Source organism: Plectropomus leopardus, chromosome 23, assembly GCF_008729295.1.
Source record: "Plectropomus leopardus isolate mb chromosome 23, YSFRI_Pleo_2.0, whole genome shotgun sequence".
NCBI classification, from domain to species: Eukaryota; Metazoa; Chordata; class Actinopteri; order Perciformes; family Serranidae; genus Plectropomus; species Plectropomus leopardus.
Genome location: NC_056485.1, coordinates 2,916,553 through 2,931,310, shown reverse-complemented (window position 1 = coordinate 2,931,310; position 14,758 = coordinate 2,916,553). Strand labels below are relative to the sequence as shown.

Here is a 14,758-nt window from a genome sequence, read left to right as displayed (position 1 = left end):
TATGTTTTGCTACAGCCCCAATCCACAGCAGTACATTGCTTTGCTTACATGTCATAAGATTTGATTTATTAAAGACACTTGCAGAGCAACACAGTTAATTAAAATAAGCACAGCAGAAATGCCACAATGGTCTGGCCACTGTGTTTAATTATACATCCTTGAAAATTGCAGTTATGGCTGAAAATGACAACATAAACAAGTTTGCCAGTTTTACATATCACTATCACAATTATAATCAATTGCCAATTGTCTAATTGGAAGTGATTGCTGTTCTTAGCGCAACATCATGCTGACTAGATTTCAATATGTATATTTGGTAGGTAAAGCAAACGTGGCGCCTCTTAGTTCAAGGAAGGCAAAATGGTATGCAACTTCGTGGGCAAGGCTCATGTTACATGCAATGATATGGAAGTAGCCAATGAAGCTGGTGTCTCTTATGTAAGAAGGCAGTCAGTGTCAGTGGGGAAGCTTAGTTGCACTAGCACTTAGCTATCTGTCCCTTGTCTTGTTCTTTGTCTCAGTTCCTCAGGAGTATTGCTGCTGTAAAGGCTATCCTTATTTTTCCTTCACAGAAGAAGCTACAGCTTTGGTGTAAGATTTTAACACAAGCCCACTGGAACAAGTTGAAGCAAATCAACATATAGTGGCCAAAACCTGGAATTACAACTTCTACGTTCTTCATGTGATGCCTCTGGGCCCCAAAAAAAATTTTTTTTCCCATAGACTTATACCTAAAAGAGACAGGAATATTTTTTAGCATCACACTCGTTTTACTATTGAGATTTGATCCATTTGGTTCAATAATATTTTAAAACAGGAAGTTAGCCACTTAGCTGGCAGAAGTCTGCCGCTCTGATGGCGGAAGTCTCTAGTGGGCCTGCTCCATGGGCCAAAGCCACAGAAGTGCACCAGGCACTGATGCAAATTTTTCATAATGGCCAAAAGTGGAACTACACCATCCAGGTCCATGACATGATGCCATGGGGCCCAGAAAGACTTTTTCCTATTGACTTACATAGGGAAAGAGACATATGTAACAATTGGATATTTTTTTATGAGCATCAAAATCTGTTAGATAACATTTGGAAAGTCTGAAAGAGCTGCAAGATTAAACTGCTAAGTGCTAAACCAGAAGTCAGTCACTCCACCAGTGGAAGTTACCCCCTTGGGCACACTCGGCTGCCTAAAGTCTCTAGTGCTCATGAGGTATGGGCCCGGTAAAGTGGAAGATCCAGGTACTTTCATACCACGTAAATATCACATTTTTTGATTCATGCGCTACCGAGCAACTCTCATAGGAATGAACAGGGCCTCTCCTCCGTGCTGTATCCAGATTTTCCTAATACATCCAAGTATGGGCCCCATAATACAGAAACAGAGCTGAAAATCTGGGTAATTGTACACATGCAAGTCAATCTTCTTTGGCTTCACGTGCCACTGAGCAACTTTCATAGGAATAAACAGGGCCCCACCTCAAATACTGTGTCCAGTCCTCTTTTTACATCAATATGTCACCCAGATTCCAGCAGTTACTGTAACTTTTTGAGTACAGTGTTGTTACTATTGGCAATGATGGCCAGAACTATAAAAATAAGGCCTACATTTAAAAAGAAAAAAAAGGAGACTCACTCCAACAGTACTGCCAAATTTCAAAAAGAAAAAAAATGTCCAACTCACTTTCACTATTTTAGGTGGAGACACTATCGCTTGCTACAACACCAGCAGCCAGTCCTTACCCACATGCTTTACATTCTGGACTGGCATAGATCTTAAATGCTGACTCATTTCCAGTTATCAAATTACAAACTGTGATGCTCAATGAGACAGCTCACAAGCTGTTGTCATACTTTATGTTGCATAGCAACAGGCATGATGTAACCATATGGTGTAGCTGATTTTTAAGTAGTAGATCGCAGCAGCTCGTTATTATCAGTCAGAAACCCTGTCCCTTTGCCTCCATGACCAAACTGGTTGACCCTCCGCAGGTATCAAATATCAGCACACGCCATGATAGTGACCTTCAGAGAGCTGTAGTGTAGGAGGTATGCTGGCTTTTCAGTCAGCTGTTTGTGTATCCAGTTGACTGCTTTTTGAATTGCAGCGTCTAGTGCTTAATGATGAGAGGAGAGAACAAAGGTGAGAGTCTTAAACATTCCCTTTCACTTTTACCTGCGCTTCCAGGGTCAGGCCTGTCTACAAACAGGGTCATGTGAGCAGGCCTCCTTTGATATTCAAATCCACCTGATGAGTGCTACAGGTGCACGCTCTCTGTCTCTGTTTCTCTCAGTCTTAGCAGCTCCCATGCTCCTGCTTACTTGCTCTTTTCCCTCATTTCCTACCGCCTTACTGCATCCTAGACAGCAGGGCTATTTAGTAGCAGACAGGGCTGCAGGACACACACTCCATCACAGCATAGCAGCAGCCACACACACACACATGAATATATCGCCTTTGAGAGATGCGTGATACTAGCTGGGTTTTAATGATGGATAGAAACTTCTGGATTATGTAAGTTTGCTTAAAGATACACAGTATTACAGTAAAGCTGGGATGACACGAGGTGATATGATTCAGTTTGGTTAATTACATGGTGGCATGCCCTTGCATCAGTGATTTTCAACTTACGGCCCACAGGACAAATCTGGCCTCCGGTAAGGTGCCAGGTTGCCAGTGCATAAAACTAGAAAGTCCTAGAAAGGTCTTCAAAACCTATAAACATCTTAATATCTCAGAAATGTCCTCAAATCCTAGAAATGTCCAACAATTCTGCAAATGTTATAAAGTCAGAGAAATGTCCTAACATGATAGAAATGTCCTAAAATTATAAAAATGTCCTTAAATCTTAAAAAAATACTAAAATCCTAGAAACTTATTAAATTCCTAGAAAGGCTCTCAAACCCTTGAAGTATCCTAAAATTCTAGGAACATCCTCAAATCTTAGAAATGTCATTAAGTCCTGCAAATGTCATGAACAGGTAATTCTGCTTACCATTCACTGCGTGCGCCGCCATATTGCTGTGACGTCAATTCGACAGACTCAATCTACATGTATTTTTCCCGAGTTTTCGATTTGGAATCCCGACTTGAATGGCCATTAGCGCCACCCAAACACTCTTCTGATTGGTTTAAAAAATACAAACAAGCCGGAGAGATTTTATTCCCTTCATGCAGGATTATAATGGGTTCATAGAATTTTAGGCGGCACGCAGGAGACAAGTCCCATTAAAAATTTAGAATACGAAAGCATGACAGAGCCAGAGAGCATGCATGAAAACATAAAAGCCACAAAAGACTTAAGTGTTTGATTTTCACAAAGATGACCCCCAAACCACCTGTTTCCATACGCAACACCCCCCACACAAACACACCACACATACAATGTTTAAACACTACATATGCCCTTGGATGGTTTCAGACAGATCTTTCACCTGACACTTAAGTGTGGAGTTTTGGCAATGAGAGACTAGTCGACGCCAGACCTTGAATTGTTAAAAAAAAGAAATTGTGGATGATTCAGATGTCTGGAACTAGGTGAGATTTACCCCGTAAATATCAATAAATAAACCCTTAAAATGCCGCAGGTGAATTTAAGAAAAATTGAATGGAAGCAAATGGAAGCAGAAAGAGAAAAGTGAAAAAAGAAGGCTGGATTTGGTGGTGGGGGAGGGTAACAGACTCGTTCATAACACTGGCTTAGGACTTGTACAGTATAAAGTGTTACATAATGTTGAGCAGGCGTGCTCTCTGGCTCTGTCATGCATTCAATATGAAAACATAAAACCAATCTGTGTCTAATTTGACTCTGTTTGTTTTATTTAAAAAAAAAAAAATCAGCCCTTATTCTACATTTTAAGTCAATGTAATAACATGTATAACATTCTGCTTATGACTTCCCAACTAAAAGCACTGTCTCAGCTCCAGTATCTAAGAATACATGTGCAGACAGAAGTGGAAAATCTTTATTTAAACAGGTTGAAAAGGAGAAATTGTGTGATGAGTTTTGTCATGAGGCCATAATTCACTGCAGGGTTCATTTGTCATTTGGAGTATATTTAGCACTCTGTTCATTTGTTTCGGAAAGAGACAAATTTGACTCTTCCTTTCTTTCTTTCTTGCTCTCCCACACACTCCACACACACTCGTCCTTCCCCTGCAGTGGGCGGTTAGAGAGAGAGTGAATGCTGAGAGTGAAGGAGAGGGACGCCAGAAAAAGAAAAGAAGACTACAAATGTTCAAGAAAAACAGGATGAGGGAGGGTGCCGAGCTACAATATCAAAAAGCGATGATGATATGATAGTATACACATTTTGCATGCACTATATGCCTCCTAAAACAGTCCCACCACCACGAAAACACCTGCCTATCACCACATCCAGCAGTTACACCGCAACATCCACAGTAATGGAGGTGTGATTTTGTCCAACTGACTAATTAAGCATAAACCTATGGGCCCGCTTTAATATTACACACACTCGTATCACTCTGCGCACAAAATGCACTTTTCAAAATCAGGTTAAAAAAATATTATACATTAATATAATTTTCTACTTTCACTGAGTTTTTTTTTAACCAACATCAGTCCTAATCATAAATATCAAATATTCATTGATTTTCAGAATTTGAACCCTTTACATTGCAAAATTTTGGTCATGATGCCACTATGTTTTCAGATTGTTAAAGAGCCCACCAAAAATGTAAAAATTATTTTTAATATACTTCATAAAAAGTAGATTTTTTGACTGTCACAGCCTGGGATATGTTAGGGATTAGCAGCAACAGTGATTTTCTTGTATTATCATTTTTTGTGTCAAATACTTACTCAAATTGCACAGCATCTTGGGTTCGGGCTTTTAGTAAACTTCCACTTCACTCGGCATTTGGACAGGGGAGGGGCCAAGGCCAAACATATCTCAACAGGTGCACCTGTACAGAGTAAATAAGCCATAGTTAAAAAAATCTATTTCACTGATTTTCCGTTCTGGATTTAAAATTGAAAACAAAACTGTAAAAGATCAAGTTTTTTGTTTTGTTTTGTTTTCCTTTTTTTGTATTTCCCCTTTAGTTTGAAAACAGAAAAACACATAACCATGCTGGTTATTTGGTTTTTGAGATTCAGTTTTGAAAACAGAATAAACAAAGAACAAACCATACACTGATTGATATTGTCCTGGAATTATATTTGGTCACCCAACATCACAACCAAATATCATTCCTCTAACAATGTTAAATCTGTACATATCCTCAGCAATCATGAGCCAGTAATTCTTGTATAGCCCAAGAATTTTGGAAGACTGTGATCATATGACCAATGAGCTGATGGGAGATAAGAATAAATAAGTTGATTTTGTTAATGGGTCACAAATCCTGGGACCCTCCCCTTGGACATTCCCCGGGAGAAAGGTGAGCGAGTGACCTTTGAGTAAACTTTGGTTAGGTTTAGGAAAAGAAACATGTTGAGAACATTTCTTAAAATGACTCACAGTAACTTTACTTACTTCAACCTAATCCCCATAACTTAACCTTAAGAACATAATTGTAGGGCACTAATTCATAAGCAGTGTTGTGTGCGCATTATGTAAAGGATAATGCCTGATGAGCGCATGTCGGACGGTTCACGGACGGTATGTTTTTACATAATATGTAATGGTTTAGCTGGTTGTGCCAGTTTGTGATGATCACTCTAGCCGATTTATCCAGTGAAGTTCCAGTAAAATTAAAACAAAATCAATGTCCTTGAGTTTGGAGGAATAACAGTGTCATGAGGGGCAAGTATGAAAAGCAAAGGACATAAATCGCTTTATATTAGTCTTCTGTCATGGGATATTCATAAAGATAAATGTGTGCATCTTGGCAGGCTGGTCACATCAACTTTTCCAGCTGGTGGCCCACCAAGCTAAACTATCAGACACCAGCAAGAACTGGGTCAGCACCATCTAAGATCAACTTCGACCAGCTAAAACCAACAAAAAACATTTACCAGCATAAACTGTTTTTTTTAGCTGTTTTTAGAAGCAGGAATAGTTTACCTAAGAGGTAAAAAAGTAAGGATATTCATTTATAATGTAATGCCTTTTGTAATCAAAATCTAAAGTTTTCCACAAGCCATAACTCTGTTAGGGTTTGACTGATATCTGGAACAATCAATACAGTGCCTGAGGTTCTTGAGCACTGGAAATGTTATTCACTCCTCCAGTTTATAGGATGAACCTTAGATACCACTTGGCAATGGGAGATATTTCTTGATCACTAGCCTCATTGAACCCTTTGGCCTAGCTATTCGCCAGAACATCATGCTAGCATTATTCAAAGTCAATACCATTGCCTACGATTGATAAACAGTAGATATATGATACCATTGATGATTCTTTTATGTAGTAATTTAAAACAGTGAACAGATAGTTTCACCAGAACTACGACTAGCAGGTTTCCCATTATCAGTCACCCTGCAGCCAATTAGAATCAAGTATTCACCCAAACTATGGTATAGCATAATAGAGCTGTGCGATATGATGAAATATATCATCTGACAATAAAAAAATTCTATCATTTCATATGCCCAAAACAAGCTGAGTCCTTCAGAATAAAAGCATCATGGGTTCCGCTTTGATTTCCTTAATTATATAATAAATATGTATAATACTTAATTCAACTTTACTATAACAGTACTTTATTTAACTTTATACTATACTTTAACATTAGAACAGTATTTTTTAAAACCTCATCATAACAGTAGTTTATCTGTTCATTTCATGTTAGTTAGTTTTTGTATTTTTTGTAGTTTACAGTAGTTTAGAGATTTCAAAATAGATATATATTGTGTATTGTGATATAGCCTAAAAATATTGTGATATTATTTTAAAGCCATATTGCCCAGTCCTATAACCTAAGATATAATAAGAAGTGTTATATTAGGACACATTAAAATTTCATGTCAAAAATTTAAAATTTCATTATGGCCCAAAAATGGTGGATCAACTAACCAACAGACATAACAGAGCCATGCTGCCATGTACACAAAGAAATACGGATGAGTGTGGAATTGGTGACCAAAATTAAAGGACAATCATTAAACATGTTTGTTTATGGTAAAATATTATCAGCCAATACTGGATTTTTAAAAAATAATTATATTGGTTTTGGCCCCGAGGACCACTGACTGTGCTGTGTGGAGATGTGTTGTGATGTATTGTGCACTTTTGTTACATCACCTTGTATTGAATAGTATGCACAGCACAGTTTGTGTGTAGTGTTGTATTGCTGTGATGCAGTGTGTTCTGTTGCGTGGTTCTTTGCGTGGCTTTACAGGGCAGTGTTATTTGCAGTGTGTTATGTTGTGTAATCGTGTGTGTGAGTGTGTTTAGCCTGAGCACCATCAGCAGCAGAAGCAGAAGCAGCCGTTCCTACCACAGACCCTCCAGCCACTCCACTCTGCTCCTATGAACTGCATTCCCTTTATCTATTTCTCTCTATTATTCTCTCCTTCCTTTGTCTTCCTTTGTCAGACAGCTTTTCTTTGTTTCACTCCTCTCTCTCTCTCTCTCTCTCTCTCTCTCTCTCTCTCTCCTCTTTTTCTCCACCCCCAGGATGTGGCTGTGGGTTGATTAGAAAATGCGTGGCACAGAACAGGCAATCCATCACCCTGCCAAGGCCCGCCACTTCCGCGCATGCGCTCGCTAACACATACACCCGAACACACACATACATACCCTCCGCCTCGCTCTCCTCTTCCTCATTTCCCTCCTCTCTTCATCATCCACACAGATCTGTTCAAGCTTCTGTGTGTGTTTATGTGTGTGTGTGTTTCCAGGAGACCAACAGCATCTCACATCTGCCACTTCCTTTATTTCTTTCCTTCACCTCTCCTTGCCCTTCAAACCCACTTCACTCCTCCTCCTCCTCCTCCTCTGGCTCCCACCTCCCAGTCCTTTCCCTCCTCCTTCTCGTCTACATCTACTCATCCACTCATGGCAGTCATGCCTCTTTTGCTTTTATAGATTATCCTCATGGTAATGCTGCTCAGTGAGATCATTTGCAGTGCACAGACTGAGAAAAGTACCGGAGGCGGGGGTGGGGGGGTGGCACGTTTGCAGTGAAAGCTAATCATTCCTGCAGTGCTGCTGGGGGAAATATCTACTTTTTAACCCTTTGAAACTGAGAAAATTGGTTTTATTTCTTTAGAAATAACATGGGGAGAAGGCAATGAGCAATCTAACAAGAAAATTTGTAAAAAAAAAAAATAAAAAAAATTAAAAAAAATAAAGTTAAAAGAGAATAACCAAAAAAAATCAATCTATTTTTTGTATATTATTTTATTTTTCTGTAACATAATTTTAAATATAAAATTATTATGATAGAACTACCTGATAATAATAATGAGAATAATAAATACACAATAATGATAAATAATCATGAAAGTAAAAAACAAGAGAATAACCAATAACCCTTGGTTCTAAAATAAAAAAAATAAACAGTTTATTTCTATTTTATCTATTTTACTGTTTTGTAATTTTATTTTCTTATTTATTCATTTATTTTTGAATAGTTTACTAATGTTTTTTTTTTTATATTTTATATTGTTTTGTCTTATTATACTCCTTCATTTCTGTATTATATTTTAAATGTTTTTTCAGTTGTTAAATGTTGAAATTAATAAAGAAATAATTGAAAAACTCATTTATACATAATTTTGTTGACACGTTTTCCTAATTTCTTGCAGTTGTTGGGACATTTGGTCATTGCGAGTTTTCGAGAAAATAAAAGCAAATCATGTTTCAAAGGGTCAAAGAGCGTGTGAGAGGCATCTGAATACAGCACAAGAAAACTGATGTTGATCTAGCTTTCAAAGGGTTAAAGCTGGCTAATCATCTTTATACCGAAAACCATCGGTGGACCTTGTCTTTTGGATTGAGACCGTTTATCCTTCCTCTGTCTTCTATGAAATATGTCATATGACATATGCAGGGCTGTCAGTTTAATGACTGTACTTTTTTCTGTGTAACAGATTAATGTTTTGTGTCTTGGGGTTCTACAGTGTGTCATTACAAAGTTACAACTACGGAGAGACCATGCGCTTCACGGGTTACTGTCAGGTGGGGATAGGCTGTGCTCTTCACAGATTAGGGAGGATGAGGGAGGTGAGGGGAGATGGAATCTCGACCCCCGACAGTGTCAGTGAGCCAGGGAGAGAGAGAGAGAGAGAGAGAGAGACACTATGCGCCACGGAGCTTCAGTGTTAGGTGAGCGAGAGCCCACTGTGCCTCTAACTGCTTGCCAGTGGTTGTGAAACTTTGTAGTTTGTAAAGTTAAAAAAACTCAGAAAGTTCCGCAATATAATAATCTTAGTCCAGTGTTCTAAATTAGTCCGGTAAATTTTGTTGTGCATCTAAAATTTTAAGTGTCCTCATTATAGAAGATATTGGAATTCACCTGTTCTGTGTCTGGGGGGCTCACATGTTTGTGTTCCAGTGTGCTGCTCACACCGACACAGAAATGGCTCAACTCAGTCAATAAACCCGTTAATGAGCGTTGAAAACAATGAATATCAGAAATGCCTAAACTGATAACTGAACACCTACCCAATTAACAAATTCTCGAATAGCCAAATATTTGGGTCTAGCCCTTTCGGGCACAGGTTTCTTTTTATTGTTGCCGAATTGTTTCTTAAAGATGCACCATTCCAATTCGCAAGATGGATATAAGAATATGAGCCAATATTGACCTTGTTAAATGGATTGAGTAAATGACCAATCCATGGTCCATGTGCCGTCGGGAAGATGAATTTGGATAAACTTTGATATTGAGATTTTAAGAAAAATCATTTGGTGATTTTAAATATATTTAAGTGTCTTTTGTCAAGATCTAGAGGGCCCTGGAAGTTCCCCACGATCGATGGTGCTTCTGCCACCAAGAGGAAGCCCCACTTTCTATTTCTTCTCCATTCTCTATTCTTTCCTTTTGCTCTTTCCCCTCATTTGCTTCTGTCCACCCAGGCTCCCCTGAGTCCACTCTGCCTCCACCTCTGCATCGTTTTCACCGCTCAATATCCAGTCAGGCCAACAGAGAGGCCGGGTAATGAAATGGCCACTGGCTGCCTGAATCTGCTCTCTGCCATCCGTCATCTGATTATGAGGAGGTATCCTCCTCATCGGACCCCATCAGATGGCCAAAATTCAATCAGGTCTAATAACCACCGAGCAGTTCACTCACTGGTAGTGTAGTGCGTGTGGGTTAGTTTGGTGCGGAAGATGATCTAAAAGGACTGTTAATGCTGACACAGACAAACAGGAAAGGAAGAGGAACCCGTCCAAACATGGGATAGTATTTTCAGTGTTATTACGTTGACATTCCCAGAATGATTATCTAATCTGCTCAAAGGGAGAACAAAGCTTGAAGGGCTTTGTCATGCTTTTGCAGCGCTCGCTTTCCACCGTGTAGGTGGTCTCGCCCACTTTTGATTAATAATAGGCTTGAGCATTAAGGACTGGCTTAGAACCTGTGTGCAGAGACAGGGATTGAGCTTTGTTTGACTCGTGTAAAACGAATGTCAAAACATCCACGTAGTGACTCACACTGCATGTGGTAGAATTGATCCCACACTTTTTTAGCATAATATTCATATTTCCTCTACTCTTACTGGTTAATTAAATGCTTGTCAATGACATTTTGTTGTTGTGTTATGGATTTCTGTTTCAGAAAATTGTGTTTAGTCCAAGATGTTCAAAGACCCTGTTTCAGATCCTTAGTTTGGTTTGACAGGACTGCAATCGAACACTCTGAAATGCCATCATAATCAAACTCTGGTAGAGCTGATAAAAATGGTGAACCTGCTGCTCAGGGAAAGGTTGAATGCCTCCTGGGCTTCGTTAAGAATCTTGGATATGACAATTTGTCAACTGATGGTTATCTGGTGTTTAACTCTTAGGACTCGCTTTAATATTATACACACTCGCATCGCTCTGCGCATAAAATGTGCTTTTCAAAATCAAGCTATAAAAATATTATACATCAATATTATTTCTTTGAGTTCATTGAGTTCATTTTTTTTACCCAACATCAGTTCTAATGATAAATATCAAAGACTCATTCTGACCTGAACACAAAATGCACCTTTCAAAATCAGGCTATAAAAAATATTAATATTAATATGATTTTCTGCTTTCATTAAGTTTATTTTTTTAAACATCAGTCCTAATCAAAAATATCAAATATTATTTCTTTTTTTAAGAATTTGAACCCTGTAAATGCCTTATGTGAGGATGCCACTATGTTTTTAGAAGGAAAAAAGCACAAAAATGAATTATTTTCAATATACTACTACACGCAGGGTAGATTTTTTTTATCTATTTTTTGGATTATCACAGCCTGGGATATGTCAGGGATTTGTGGCAAAATTGACTGTGACAGTTAATCTAGTGGATATGGCATGTGTTGTCTCCATAAGCTAAATATAGTTTTTAAAAAAAACAATTGAGTGGAAAATAGTAAAAATGACATACAAAATCCTGCCAAAATCTATGCCATTTGCATGAACACAGCCAAAATGATAAAAAAAAAATTAAGAATGAAAAGCATGTAAAATGCGGCAATCTGTCTCTGAGTGTTAACTGTAAGAGAAGGGAACATGCTGTCTTGTTCCCAGCCCTCCTCCCTGGGCTCCATATCACTCGCCAGTAGTCACACTGTAAATCATAACCACCGGTAAAACGCCAAAACACATGCATCATAAAGTACCAGGGTTCATGGATCAGTTTATCTGCCTTTGTAGAAAAAGCTGGATCGCCTGCGCCCATCCAATCAGATTAGGATGGGCCGGCTGTTCTGTGCGGGCCCTGGGTCAGCAAACAGAAAGCACTTTAGTCACATAAAGAGGATGACAATTGCCAGAAGAGCCGACGTCACAAAGACTGACGCTGGCCACTCACCCTGTGCTGCAGTAATAAGACACATTCAGTTAGTTATGCCTGAAATACATTTGTTGGCTATTTTGGGTTTGTTTTTATTATGGATGCAAATACAAAGGACTGGTATATCAGTATGGCCTATATCCGCATTTTGGAAAATGACCTCCATCATTGCACCCAACTGGCAAATAAAATTAAGCGCTGAATCAGTGCTGCTAGCTCTGTTGGAAGTAAAACACAACTCAAGGCTTCACTCTTGGAAATAAAGGTGCTATCTAGATAAGGCTGGCAGAATCAGTGACTTCTTTTCACCCGCTTCTTAAAACCCATTTTATAAACTTGCCTTTATGATTTTTTGCTATTTGTGATGTCCTATTTCAATTTAGCGTTTACTTTGTCTTTTCATTTTTTCTTTTAATTTATCTTTAAACTTATCTTTATATTCTCGCTTGACCCTGCTAATCATGAGGATAGGATTAACTTTATTAATCCCCAAAGGGGAACTCGTTTGGCAGCACTGTCAACATACAACAACAAGATGTAGTATAACATTCAACAATAAATACAGACTCAGGCAGAGTCACTTCAGGAGTACATAGTCCACCACAACAACAATAGTAAAATGCTAAAAGTATTCATACAACTGGCCTGAAAAAAATACTAATAAGGATGTGCAATTATGCAATGTGCAAAATTAGCAATGCCACTCCTGGCAATGTGCCATATTGCTCCAGCAATCAACATAAGCAACAAATACAAACTGCAATGACAATAACTATATCACCATAAAAGTAATAGTAAAAACAACAGACTGTCCAGTCAAATACAATACAGCAGGGTCATTCATTTTCTGTGAGAACAAAAATAAAGAGCGTACAGTGGTTTCACTAATAGTTAGTCAATGCAAGTTTTTCTTTTTTGGGGGGGGGGGGGCAAATATTCATAATAACAGAACAAAAGCTTGCAGGTAATCAATGCAATCCACCACTTTGAGACTAATGTTTCTGTTGTGAATGCCCTCCTCCTGATTTTCTAGATAGCACAAAAGGTTCCAAGAATCCCGAATGGAAGCAGTTTAAGAACCATAGCGAATTTGGTTAAAAAGGGGGTTCAGAGGGTTCTACCCAGAAACCAACATAAAGGGTTATTTCTAGAACCATATACGGAAGGTCCCTCCCAGGAGTTACTGTGAGAGGTTCAAAGGAGAACTGTCTGGGGTTCTACCCAGACCTTTCCACCTTCTTAGGATGCTAACAAGAATCCACCCAGAGGCTTGTACCGAGAACCCTTTCATATTCCATGGGTCTCATCTAGACTGAAACTTTCAAATTAGAAACTGTTAATAATTGCCAACTACGGGGTACCCATGAATTAAGAAGACAATTTAAAAAGTGGCATGAGTGTGTGTGTGTGTCTGTATAGAAGCATTTTGTCATGACCTTCTAAGGAGTTCTTCTACTATTTTTGATACTAGATGATGCTTGTTTTTCTGTATTTTTTTTTTTTTTTTAAATGCCCTTTACATCTGTGTCACTATGATGTCTTGTTTTCAAATGCTGAATTTCTTGTCTGTACAACAAGTTTACCTTTTGGGTACTAATGAAGAACCACTGAACCTTGAACCATGCTGAACAATCCTCAAAGAGCAATCCCAAAATGGGTTCTTTGAATGAAAAGGCATCATTGAACCCTCAGGTTTTACAAAAAAAAAAACAAACAAAAGAAAAAAAAACTTGAAGAATCTATTCTTAAAAACTGGTTCTTCAGAAACAAGTGGTTCTGGGTAGAACCTGAGCCCTTGAGGAAGAACCCTTTCTGAAAGAGTGCCTGTTGAAATGTGGTTGATGTCATTATGGACTAATTTTCCTCTGTCTATGATTGTTCCCAATAACGTTGCTAATCTAAATGAGTGTTTACAAGCTGGGTGATTATGATGTGTTTGTCTGACTGCACTTGTGAATATATTAAATAAGCTTGATTAAAATAATCTTAATTATAATCTAATGTTGAAATAATCAGTTGCGTATTTTAATATAGATATATAGACATTAGCTGTAGCTAGGTAGAAACATACACACTGACCACATGTGGAGTGAATCTGTGAGACAGCTCAGAACTCACAAGTTCATTCATTCATTCATTCATTCATTTTCCGTAATTGCTTGTCCTCACGGGGGGGCTGGAGCCAATCCCAGCGACCTGTCCAGAACAGGTCACCAGACTATCCACCGCAGAACCAACTCACAAGTTGATTTTGATATTTTAACCCACTTTCTCTCATTTTTCTTTACCAAAACTCGATGTATTCTTCCTGGTACCATGCAGTGTTTTATCATATGATTATATGATATTTTATTTGTCTCTTTTAGTCATACTTAATCCATCAATAAAAGCAGATTTTCTGACTCTCTCTCCCTCTCTGTGTTTCCTCATCCCTCCCCAGCAGCGAGCCCCAGTTGTGGCCGGTGGGCATGGTTTTGGAGGGTAGCTCAGAGGCGCTGTGTCCCCCGCCATCTCTGGAGCTGCGCCCATCCTGCAACAAGAGCCAGCCCTCGCCTCCTCTGGGCTCAAGCTCGCAACCCCACGACGGAGTCTTCCCTGAGGACAAGGAGCCCGTCAAGTACGGCGAGCTCATAGTCTTAGGGTGAGATACTGCAACACTGTCTCTGCTGATGTAAACTGTCTTTTGATGTTTACTGATGTAGGCATGGACACAGAGGGTCAATACCCACCCCCAAAACATATGCATTATAGGTCATTTTGAAGATTTTACAATATTTCTAGGATTTTAGCACATTTTCAGCATTTTAGACCATTTTGAAGATTTTTATACGTTGGCACATTTTAGGACATTTCAG

At 38.7% G+C, this 14,758-nt stretch overlaps 1 protein-coding gene across 2 annotated transcripts in view; it reads left to right on the top strand.

Moving 5' to 3' along the window:
- peli3 (pellino E3 ubiquitin protein ligase family member 3) overlaps positions 1-14,758 on the top strand; it is a 37,172-nt gene that overhangs the window by 6,649 nt on the left and 15,765 nt on the right. Inside the window, exon 2 of one of the 2 annotated variants that reach the window (XM_042512481.1) lies at positions 14,347-14,544. In XM_042512481.1, the coding sequence (XP_042368415.1) occupies positions 14,372-14,544 (173 nt within the window). In that variant the 5' untranslated portion in view covers positions 14,347-14,371. Of the gene's footprint in view, positions 1-14,343; positions 14,545-14,758 lie in introns of both variants that reach the window. The other variant, XM_042512480.1, reaches the window with a different exon arrangement.